The 12,342-nt window shown below is 41.3% G+C and overlaps 1 protein-coding gene across 1 annotated transcript; it reads left to right on the top strand.

Moving 5' to 3' along the window:
- Nucleotides 1-5,625: 5,625 nt before the first annotated feature.
- On the top strand, nucleotides 5,626-10,699 carry LOC311131613 (E-selectin-like). Its single transcript, XM_084164681.1, has 11 exons — nucleotides 5,626-5,692; nucleotides 5,818-5,887; nucleotides 6,221-6,712; nucleotides 6,838-7,029; nucleotides 7,304-7,495; nucleotides 7,699-7,875; nucleotides 8,169-8,360; nucleotides 8,634-8,810; nucleotides 9,360-9,539; nucleotides 9,840-9,953; nucleotides 10,125-10,699. Exons 1-11 carry the CDS (start codon nucleotides 5,690-5,692, stop codon nucleotides 10,205-10,207), a joined length of 1,872 nt encoding a protein of 623 aa, XP_084020807.1. The 5' UTR covers nucleotides 5,626-5,689; the 3' UTR covers nucleotides 10,208-10,699.
- The last annotated feature ends 1,643 nt before the right edge of the window (nucleotides 10,700-12,342 follow it).

The raw sequence follows: 12,342 nt of genomic DNA, 5'->3' as shown, positions 1-12,342 counted from the left end.
TTTGAATCCGGTGTCGTTTTGCGTGTCAGTTCATAAACACTATGCCATGGGATCGGTACATCAAAGATCTCTTCCCAACTATTTTGCAATCTATATGGGACGGCTGTCAATCCTTTGGTCCTTAAGTGAAACTGATATACTTTTTTATTTATCACAGTTTTCCAGTTTTCTCTGTTACAGAATGGAAGGATATGTTTGTTAGGAGTAAAGTGCTTATCTGACACGCCAGCTTTCAGTTCTAATGTTAGTTTTAATTGTCTCAGTACTTTCTCTTTTTCTTTGGTTAGCTTTGGAAATTCCCAGTTCAGTCATTGAACTGTTTCACTGTAAATATTTCATACACTTATGTGGCCTACATTCCATAAATGTTTTATTTCATAATATCAAAAGCACGTTCTGGCCCCCTGTAAATAACTCTGCTATTGACACGTTTTACAAACTTGTGGAGAGAGATATGTTGATACATTATTTGTTGCTAATGACAAAAAATATGTTTCCAATTGCAGCAAGATACAAAGAGATGCTTCATTCAATCAAAAAAAAAAATCCCAACCTTATCTTCAAGAACTGTGATAAAGGAGGTGGAGTGGCATGCATGATTAGATTTGATTATGATGGAGAAATCCTTAGACAATTGTCTGACACCGACTCTTACTGCAAACTCAAAGGTGACCCTACCCCATGTGTATAAAACCGAAATTGACTTTTCTCAGCAGAGCTCACGAGGCAGGCTATCTATTTCATCAACTAGCGGCCTGACATGGCCGATATATGTACATTTTACCAAAAACACCAGGAGTTTCCCCCTGGACATCTGATTGTGGCAAATAATGACTCGCTAACCGAGCCTTTGTCTAATTTCATTGATTTCCACAACAGACCTATCGTTACTAAAGCTACCTTCCCACCCAAGAGACACAGGTGATTTCATCAATCAGTTATCTGAACTTAAGCTGAACGAGGAGGATAGGCCTACTTTTCTTGTAACTATGGATGTAACTAGCTTGTACACCAACATTCCCCACAACATTGGACTGGAGGCTTCACGTTATTTGTGACCCTTCTCCTCGCACCCAGTTTCTGGTTGAAATGGCTGAGCTGGTATTAACTAAGAACTATTTTTTTTGTTTGGAGAGGAATAATATCTACAATCTCGAGGTATTTCGACAGGCGCTACCTTCCCCCCTGATTATGCCAACCTTTTTAAGGGCCTCATTGAGGATAAATATAACCATTTTATAATTGTTCTGATAATAGTGTTGTATAAAAAAATATGTATTCACTAACTGCAAGTCGCTCTGGATAAGAGCGTCTGCTAAATGACGTAAATGTAAATGTACAAACGCAATATTGATGATGCTTTTATCATATGGAAAGGCACCAAAACGGAACTGGAAAAATTAAAAATAATTTTATGTGGGTGTGCTGTACCGTGTACACTCTATACAGCAATGAAATTAAAAACATTATCAGACAACACTGGCATGTATTGCAAACTGTGGACTCTGATGTGTTTCGAGATCTCCCTGTGTTCACTCATTTTAGGTCCCGCAGCCTAAGGGACATGCTGGGGCAAGCAGACACTTACAGTGGGGAGAAAAAGTATTTGATACACTGCCGATTTTGCAGGTTTTCCTACTTACAAAGCATGTAGAGGTCTGTAATTTTTATCATAGGTACACTTCAACTGTGAGAGACGGAATCTAAAACAAAAATCCAGAAAATCACATTGTATGATTTTTAAGTAATTAATTTGCATTTTATTGCATGACATAAGTATTTGATCACCTACCAACCAGTAAGAATTCCGGCTCTCACAGACCTGTTAGTTTTTCTTTAAGAAGCCCTCCTGTTCTCCACTCATTACCTGTATTAACTGCACCTGTTTGAACTCGTTACAGTGGGGAAAAAAAGTATTTAGTCAGCCACCAATTGTGCAAGTTCTCCCACTTAGAAAGATGAGAGGCCTGTAATTTTCATCATAGGTACATGTCAACTATGACAGACAAAGTGAGGAGAAAAAAATCCAGAAAATCACATTGTAGGATTTTTAATGAATTTATTTGCAAATTATGGTGGTGAATAAGTATTTGGTCACCTACAAACAAGCAAGATTTCTGGCTCTCACAGAAAATCACATTGTATGATTTTTAAGTAATTAATTTGCATTTTATTGCATGACATAAGTATTTGATACATCAGAAAAGCAGAACTTAATATTTGGTACAGAAACCTTTGTTTGCAATTACAGAGATCATACATTTCCTGTAGGTTCTTGACCATGTTTGCACACACTGCAGCAGGGATTTTGGCCCACTCCTCCATACAGACCTTCTCCAGATCCTTCAGGTTTCGGGGCTGTCGCTGGAAAATACAGACTTTCAGCTCCCTCCAAAGATTTTCTATTGGGTTCAGGTCTGGAGACTGGCTAGGCCACTCCAGGACCTTGAGATGCTTCTTACGAAGCCACTCCTTCGTTGCCCAGGCGGTGTGTTTGGGATCATTGTCATGCTGAAAGACCCAGCCACGTTTCATCTTCAATGCCCTTGCTGATGGAAGGAGGTTTTCACTCAAAATCTCACGATACATGGCCCCATTCATTCTTTCCTTTACACGGATCAGTCGTCCTGGTCCCTTTGCAGAAAAACAGCCCCAAAGCATGATGTTTCCACCCCCATGCTTCACAGTAGGTATGGTGTTCTTTGGATGCAACTCAGCATTCTTTGTCCTCCAAACACGACGAAAGTTCTATTTTGGTTTCATCTGACCATATGACATTCTCCCAATCCTCTTCTGGATCATCCAAACTTCAGACGGGCCTGGACATGTACTGGCTTAAGCAGGAGGACACGTCTGGCACTGCAGGATTTGAGTCCCTGGCGGCGTAGTGTGTTACTGATGGTAGGCTTTGTTACTTTGGTCCCAGCTCTCTGCAGGTCATTCACTAGGTCCCCCCGTGTGGTTCTGGGATTTTTGCTCACCGTTCTTGTGATCATTTTGACCCCACGGGGTGAGGGAGATTATCAGTGGTCTTGTATGTCTTCCATTTCCTAATAATTGCTCTCACAGTTGATTTCTTCAAACCAAGCTGCTTACCTATTGCAGATTCAGTCTTCCCAGCCTGGTGCAGGTCTACAATTTTGTTTCTGGTGTCCTTTGACAGCTCTTTGGTCTTGGCCATAGTGGAGTTTGGAGTGTGACTGTTTGAGGTTGTGGACAGGTGTCTTTTATACTGATTACAAGTTCAAACAGGTGCCATTAATACAGGTAACGAGTGGAGGACAGAGGAGCCTCTTAAAGAAGAAGTTACAGGTCTGTGAGAGCCAGAAATCTTGCTTGTTTGTAGGTGACCAAATACTTATTCACCACCATAATTTGCAAATAAATTCATTAAAAATCCTACAATTGATTTTCTGGATTTTTTTTCCTCAATTTGTCTGTCATAGTCGACGTGTACCTATGATGAAAATTACAGGCCTCTCTCATCTTTTTAAGTGGGAGAACTTGCACAATTGGTGGCTGACTAAATACTTTTTTCCCCCAATGTACCTGTATATAAGACACCTGTCCACACACTCAATCAAACAGACTCCAACCTCTCCACAATGGCCAAGACCAGAGAGCTTTTTCCAGCGACAGCCCCGAAACCTGAAGGATCTGGAGAAGGTCTGTATGGAGGAGTGGGCCAAAATCCCTGCTGCAGTGTGTGCAAACCTGGTCAAGAACCTACAGGAAACGTATGATCTCTGTAATTGCAAACAAAGGTTTCTGTACCAAATATTAAGTTCTGCTTTTCTGATGTATCAAATACTTATGTCATGCAATAAAATGCAAATTAATTACTTAAAAATCATACAATGTGATTTTCTGTGAGAGCCAGAAATCTTGCTTGTTTGTAGGTGACCAAATACTTATTCACCACCATAATTTGCAAATAAATTCATTAAAAATCCTACAATGTGATTTTCTGGATTTTTTTCTCCTCACTTTGTCTGTCATAGTTGACATGTACCTATGATGAAAATTACAGGCCTCTCATCTTTCTAAGTGGGAGAACTTGCACAATTGGTGTCTGACTAAATACTTTTTTTCCCCACTGTAACGAGTTCAAACAGGTGCAATTAATACAGGTAATGAGTGGAGAACAGGAGGGCTTCTTAAAGAAAAACTAACAGGTCTGTGAGAGCCGGAATTCTTACTGGTTGGTAGGTGATCAAATACTTATGTCATGCAATAAAATGCAAATTAATTACTTAAAAATCATACAATGTGATTTTCTGGATTTTTGTTTTAGATTCCGTCTCTCACAGTTGAAGTGTACCTATGATAAACATTACAGACCTCTACATGCTTTGTAAGTAGGAAAACCTGCAAAATCGGCAGTGTATCAAATACTTGTTCTCCCCACTGTATATTCATATTATAATTTTTTTATATAGCACCTTGCACTTTTACTTTTTGTATTCTTTCGAGCATGGATTAAATGAATTATTTAATTTTTTCATCTCGGCCTCCTTGGGTTATTCCTCTTCATGGTTTTGAGTGCGAGTACCTTTTGAACTCTTTTGAAGATATCAACATCCTGCCATTTCCCTCTGCATTTACAGTATATGCCAACCTTTACAATAACCGTTATGACTACTAAAAATGCTGTAGATGATACTGTAGATGATTACATTTAAAGTTATTAAATGGTTATACTCAAACATATGATAAACTGTTGACAAGTGATTCTTTCTCCACGTGTCGTTGCTCATCACTGAGTCATCCTAATTAGAATCCATTAGGGATTATCAAGCCTTTATCAGACGCCATGTTGAAATCTCTGTTTCCTCACCGGCAGTATCTTTGACTTGGCCTCAGGAATGGGGGGAGTTTCTAGAGGTCAACTAAACATTGCTGCTGTGGTAGATGTTCAGAGTGTAAGTTGAGTCCAGTCAGGAAGGATGTCAGCCGTGGTAGTCAATGCAGGCAGCCAACAGACATCTATAGTGTTGCTTCACATCCCATAGACAGACTGTCTGTCTGCCTGTATCCCCATGAGAGCTGTGCATATCCTTTAATAAAAATACATAAACCCAGTAGTGGGTTAGGCAAATTATACACACTGTTATAACACAACCCAACTCAATGAAATGCACTTGAAATAGAGGTCGACTTGAAATAGTACGTTTGTCAACTGTTAGCTCACAGTGTTATGACTAATTCATAAATTATGCACGCCACTATTCATGACAACAAATGCTTGATGTGGGTGTTAGCCAGACATTTCAAAGGAATTAAATAAACATTTCAAAGCCAGCTCAGTATCTGTTGTTTAATGAGAGCTTTCTGCTTCCACATTCTCTATTTACTGTTTGCAGCCCGGGGCTGTGGGCTCTCGTGCCTTCTCAGGAAACCCTTATCTGTCTGACCAACACAATAGGATGTCTAAAAGAGGGAGGGAGAGAGAGGGAGAAAGTTTCCAAGTGGGAAATTCCAGAGGAGCCTACTCATGCCCTGGCAGTGCAATAATGATGAATTCCGGGAAACGTGTCTTTGGCCCTTGTTGTAGTGTGGGCTGGTGTGTGTGTGTATATATATGTTCACAGAGTACCAGAGAGCAGTATCATTTCATCCACTGGATAAGACTAGAGACACATCCTTTGGAGATTTACCTGCAAAAGAGCATCACATTTTAAAACGTACAATGGTAAGTACTGTTGAGAGAATTGATTTATGCCTTAAAATTAAGATGCACCAGTTAGTATATATTTAATTTCTGACAGCCAATGCATTTGTCAGTCTGTAAAGTATAGCTTGATGGTGTCTCCACAGGACTTCTGCTCTGGAACACAGCAAGCCAGAAGCCACAGCTCATGGATCACCCTCTTCCTCCTGTGGTCAAGTAAGAAACACATTTCAAAAGATCTACGCTTTCTAACATAATAATAATAATAAATAATAATATGCCATTTAGCAGACGCTTTTATCCAAAGCGACTTACAGTCATGCGTGCATACATTTTTGTGTATGGGTGGTCCCGGGGATCGAACCCACTACCCTGGCGTTACAAGCGCCGTGCTCTACCAATTGAGCTACAGAGGACCAATCATGTTAAACTCCAAGAGAAATATGATACAGTACAAAACATATGTTGAGCTTGAATACATCATTATGCATTCATTCATTCATGTACTGTATATCAATATTGACCTTTTTTTTTAATGTCATTCCTCAGTTCTCACCATGTGCTGTAGAGTGGAGGGCTGGTCCTATCATCACTCTAACAAAACTATGGACTGGGACACTGCTAGAACGTGGTGCACGGAGCGCTACACTGACATGGTGGCCATCCAGAACCGCGGAGAGATCTCCCACCTTAACAGCATCCTGCCCAGACAGGTCAACTATTACTGGATAGGGATCCGTAAGGTGGACGACGTGTGGACCTGGGTGGGGACCAAGAAGACCCTGACTAAAGAGGCAGAGAACTGGGCAGACGGAGAACCCAACAACGGCGGGAACAACGAGGACTGTGTGGAGATGTACATCAAGAGACAGAAGGACGCGGGGAAGTGGAACGACGAGTCGTGCACGAAGAAGAAGACGGCTCTGTGCTACACAGCCTCGTGTCAGAGCCACTCATGTTACCATGGAGAGTGTGTGGAGACCATCAACAGCCACCGCTGCGAGTGCTTGGAGGGCTTCTACGGAGAGCAGTGTGAACACGGTAAGCAAGCCCAGGACGACGTAGTCCAATAATCTAATAAAGGCAGTATGAAACCTACTGCATTCTTCTATCACATTCAAAGTTCTCTTAAATGTAACTCCTTGCCTGTTTTTTTTTGTCGGCAGCTGTCGAATGTAAGATGGAGGAGGTAACTGTCCCTGATAAAGCCAGCGTCAGTTGCTCTCACCCCAATGGGAATTTCTCCTTTAACTCGACGTGTCAGTATTCCTGTGAGGAGGGGTACCGGCTGAGCAGCTCCGGGCCTGTGAGGTGCACAGCCTCAGGATCATGGTCGGAACAGCCTCCCACCTGTGAATGTAAGTATATAATCTTATAAACCTTAAAAATAAGGGGTTCTGGAAGGATTAATAAGATAATAAAATAACAGCTGCCGTTTGTCGTAAACTTTTGATTTGTACTTTCTTTGAATTACTTCAGCGTCTTGCTATCAGTCTTTATACCAGTATGACAGCTTAGACCTACTTGTATTATATATAGTGTATATATATATTATATGTATATTGTATTTCAGTTATTGTCTTCATCGTGGCACATTTAGTCATGTATTGCGATCTGCCCTCTCCTCCTCAGTGGTCTTATGCAGTGAGCTGTATGAGCCTGGGAAGGGTTCCATGACCTGCTCTCATCCCCTGGGCTCCTTCAGCTACCTGTCCACCTGTACCTTTACCTGTGAGGAAGGCTATGAGAGGGTGGCCTCCAGATCTGCTACCCTGCAGTGTGGAGCCTCGGGACTGTGGAACGACTCACAGCCGCAGTGTGTTGGTGCGTACGGTTCTGGATATCTGTAAACTTATCCCCCATAACATGTTATATCAACAGTAGTTTCAATAAATATATGAATGACACAGGACATTTACATTCAGACATATCTACAGGGGCATATAGAGCTTTGTAATTGTATGACAGTCCAGAATTGTCTCTGGACACAGACTGACCACTGCACCACTATTCACTCTGTCTTGCAGCTGTAAGCTGCCCTACCCTCCAGCAGCCACAGGATGGCGCTATCACCTGTGGAGAAGACTTCACCTATGGAAGCAGCTGTAGCTTTAGCTGCTCTGAGGGTTATCTCCTCCAGGGGGCGACAACGGTGACCTGCACATCAGCAGCTGAGTGGAGTGAGGAGATACCGCACTGTGAAGGTAAGGACAAGCTTTTTAACATCTTTAAAATATACATCATTTAAATCATTGTCTGTATTGACAAGATAGACATGACCGCTCTAACAATGGAAATACATCTCCTCAAAGATGGAAGGCAGGCGGGAGTAGGGGAACAGGTGGGACCATTCTAGCCAATGAGAGAGCAGATATACGTGTGAACAGCACACCATAGAAATAGACAGAGGACTCATCTTTGTATCTGTGCCATTATAGCGTCTGTGACAGCATTGACACATTTAGTCATGTATTGCGATCTGCCCTCTCCTCCTCAGTGGTCTTATGCAGTGAGCTGTATGAGCCTGGGAAGGGTTCCATGACCTGCTCTCATCCCCTGGGCTCCTTCAGCTACCTGTCCACCTGTACCTTTACCTGTGAGGAAGGCTATGAGAGGGTGGCCTCCAGATCTGCTACCCTGCAGTGTGGAGCCTCGGGACTGTGGAACGACTCACAGCCGCAGTGTGTTGGTGCGTACGGTTCTGGATATCTGTAAACTTATCCCCCATAACATGTTATATCAACAGTAGTTGCAATAAATATATGAATGACACAGGACATTTACATTCAGACATATCTACAGGGAAATATCAACAGTAGTTGCAATAAATATATGAATGACACAGGACATTTACATTCAGACATATCTACAGGGAAATATAGAGCTTTGTAATTGTATGACAGTCCAGAATTGTCTCTGGACACAGACTGACCACTGCACCACTATTCACTCTGTCTTGCAGCTGTAAGCTGCCCTACCCTCCAGCAGCCACATGATGGCGCTATCACCTGTGGAGAAGACTTCACCTATGGAAGCAGCTGTAGCTTTAGCTGCTCTGAGGGTTATCTCCTCCAGGGGGCGACAACGGTGACCTGTACATCAGCTGCTGAGTGGAGTGAGGAGATACCGCACTGTGAAGGTAAGGACAAGCTTTTTAACATCTTTAAAATATACATAATTTAAACCATTGTCTATATTGACAAGAGTTTTTTAAACCAATTTAAACCAATGTCTTTACTGACAAGATAGACATATGACATTTAAAAAAACATTTTAGTTATTTAGCAGACGCTCTTATCCAGAGCGACTTACAGTTTTTGAGTGCATACATTTTTTTTTCTCCATACTGGCCCCACGTGGGAATCGAACCCACAACCCTGGCGTTGCAAGCTTTTTGATGTCTTCACTATTATTCTACAATGTAAAAAAACACTTGAATGAGTAGGTGTGTAAAAACCTTTGACTGTTAGTGTGTGTGTATATATATTATGCCATTTAGCGGACGTTTTTTTAATCCAAAGCGACTTGCAGTCATGCGTGTATCCATTTTACCTATAAGTCTTATTTCCTTATGAATGTCCTCATCATGAGCTCTCCAACAACAATCATTTTTATGATTTCATTCACAACTGTTTGTTACCTTTTGTGGTATTTTTTATATACTAACCACTGTGTGTCCTTCTCTCAGCTATCCAGTGCCCCTCTCCTGTGGCTCCTCTGGGGGGTCAGGTCAGCTGTGAGGCCCCCTCACATCCATGGGGCTCTGTCTGCAACTTCAGCTGTGATGAGGGCTATGACCACCAGGGGGCCCCAAACATGCAGTGTTCAGGGTCAGGGGAGTGGAGCGCTGACACGCCTACCTGCACAGGTATGTAATGACCTCTGTTACTCACTTTGTGAGACACAACCAAATTGAATATTCTGTGAGACACAACCAAACTGGATATTCAGTGAGACACAACCAAACTGGATATTCGCTGGTCATCAAGACAAAGTATGTCTTATTTAGCGGTTATAAAGGCTTTATGAATGCATAATGAATGCATAGCCTACATAAGGGGGCTACCAAAATGTGAACATTTTTAAGAGGGTAGTAGTCAGTGATGTGGCAGATCAGTTGATTCAGATTGTCTGACTGTTTTCCTCTGTTGTTTCTTGTTTCCTCCAGCCACCCCTGAGCCCCCGTTGAACCCCACTATCATAGGCCTGGCAGCAGGGGGCGCTGTGTCATTATCTGGCCTGTCTCTGGCCGCATGGCTCCTCAAACGAATCAGACAGAAAGGTAAACACAGAAGACGTTCCGTATCTTCTCGACTCACAGAGACATTTTCCAGGAATAAGAAAGTAATAAGAAATTCAAAAATAACTCTGTTTCATAACACAGATTTGATTCAGAATGGCTATTTCTTATTTGACAATACTCATCAATATGCTCTTCATTGTCTCCTTCCAGCTAACAAGTTTGATCTGAACAGCACCTCAGACATTGAGGAACCTTTACAGACCTACAGGAACAGCATTGACAGCCTCATATAGAGATCAACAACAACTGCAGGAACAGGCTTGCTCTGTTTTCAAAGAAGATCTGCTGGTCACACCTGGATCACAGTTCCTCAGTATTGTAATGTAGTAGGTTAGATAGCCTTGAATCGTCTGACTGGGAGAGAGATGCTACGTTGAGTATACAGAATCATCAGTTCTCTTGATGGTCCTACAGAAAATGTTTTTTCTCCCTGAGGGAGTTTTATATTGAACAAATTGTTCACCATTGGCTGGTATATGACCACAAGTGGCCACATTTCTTATGATACTGATTTTGACAGCTATTGAATACAAACTACAGAAAGTTGTATATTGTATTCCACTGTATAATTATAAATATATTTTTATGTTTTTACAAAACTGTGAAACAATGCCTTTCAGTATTTAAGTGCTATTTATTTTTAAACCATAGTCTGTGTGTTTCAGAATTAAATTTGATGTAGAAAAAGTGTCTTTTTAAATATAATAAACGTTTCAAACATTGCCAATAATGTTGTTATTTTTTCCATTATTTTCTGTCCAATGCTTTTTATAATAGCTGCAAATAAATTGTCCATGGCTATCTGAGATCAAATGTACCAATGGGGAGCAAAGTGACTTCGCTAAGCCCCGCCTCCCTTGGTTACTGTTGCAACCTCTGACATTTTCCCAGGAAGCCCAAATCCCCATTCAACCACTGGCGAAATCCCCTCAGAATGATCTCAAACTGTGTTTCTAATAAACAATCAAATTATACACAGACTACCCCTTGCAAATCAGGAAACTCTTGGGTATGTTGTCATTACAATTGCTTTACGGAAATCTGGTAAAATTATGTTTGTAGCATAGCTAGCCAGTAAATGGCTCTGAATTCAATGTCAGCATGCAGTCAAAGCTATAACCAAAGAGCGCACAGTATGAAGACAGGCAGAAACTGCTTCTCCAATAGAAATCCCCGATAACACTCGTAGGTGATGTCATGGCAATGTTGGCTAGCTAAGCTCATAAATAGAAACACGTCATCGGGTCTAACTGTCTTCTCGGAACCGAACTGCGCATGTGCTGGCCATCAAATCAAAGGCACTCCTTCGATGTACAGAGAGGGGAAAAAGTATTTGATCCCCTGCTGATTTTGTACGTTTGCCCACTGACAAAGAATTGATCAGTCTATAATTGTAATGGTAGGTTTATTTGAACAGCGAGAGACAGAATAACAACAACAAAAAATCCAGAAAAACGCATGTCAAAAATGTTATAAATTGATTTGCATTTTAATGAGGGAAATAAGTATTTGACCCCCTCTCAATCAGAAAGATTTCTGGCTCCCAGCTGTCTTTTATACAGGTAACGAGCTGAGATTAGGAGCACACTCTTAAAGGGAGTGCTCCTAATCTCAGTTTGTTACCTGTATAAAAAGACACCTGTCCTTCGATATAAATCTTTTTTGGGATGAAAATAAAAACATAAGTTTGTAACTTTCACGAGGTTGCAGTAATAACATCCTCAACTACTTATTTTATTTATTCTTTAATTGACTTCTCAAACTCCGGCTTGGTCTGTTTCGCAAGCGTTCTAGGAAGTCTCGCGATGTCGCGCCTCTGGGTTTAGAAACTGTGCTATAACCACTTTTGGAGCTAAGGTAGTGCTCTCAAATCATATCCTGATGTCGACAACAGATGGGAGTTTTATTCATAACGTTGCTAACTTAGCTAACTAACATACATTTTGAGAACAGGTTATATTATATTAAGTGGCTAGTTAGCTAACGTTAGAAACGTTTGCTGGTCAATGAGACTGAGAGCAAGCAAACCAGCTGAACTAGCAAATAATGTAACAAAAGCATAATTTCGTATTTGAAAAAAATACTCCATCAACAGGCTCTGCATTTCAGGAATCACGGTATCAAGTACCACTGGTGCACTGTTAAATTATTTAGCCATTTAAACATAATTTTAAAAAGAAAAATCAGTTTTTGCAATAGCCCTTACTGGCTTTCATGCGATTTAAACGTGAGCTCAACTTGTCTGAGGTGTTGGACTCGATGACGTGTCCTATCCATTGGAGCGCTGCAATTGGTTGGCCAAAATTCTGGGGCCGTGCTTAGCAAAGGGTCAATTGGCACCCGTAATGTTTCTGGCAAGGGGCCAGCG

Source organism: Coregonus lavaretus (assembly GCF_964263955.1).
Source record: "Coregonus lavaretus genome assembly, chromosome: 6".
In the NCBI taxonomy this organism is placed as follows: Eukaryota; Metazoa; Chordata; class Actinopteri; order Salmoniformes; family Salmonidae; genus Coregonus; species Coregonus lavaretus.
This window is presented reverse-complemented; position numbering and strand designations above follow the sequence as displayed.

Bases quoted from the DNA above. Each gene is read 5' to 3' on its own strand.
- LOC311131613 (XM_084164681.1), top strand. The intron at 8,361-8,633 runs GTGCGTACGGTT...TCTGTCTTGCAG, and splicing joins CTCACAGCCGCAGTGTGTTG to CTGTAAGCTGCCCTACCCTC. The intron at 9,954-10,124 runs GTAAACACAGAA...GTCTCCTTCCAG, and splicing joins CAAACGAATCAGACAGAAAG to CTAACAAGTTTGATCTGAAC.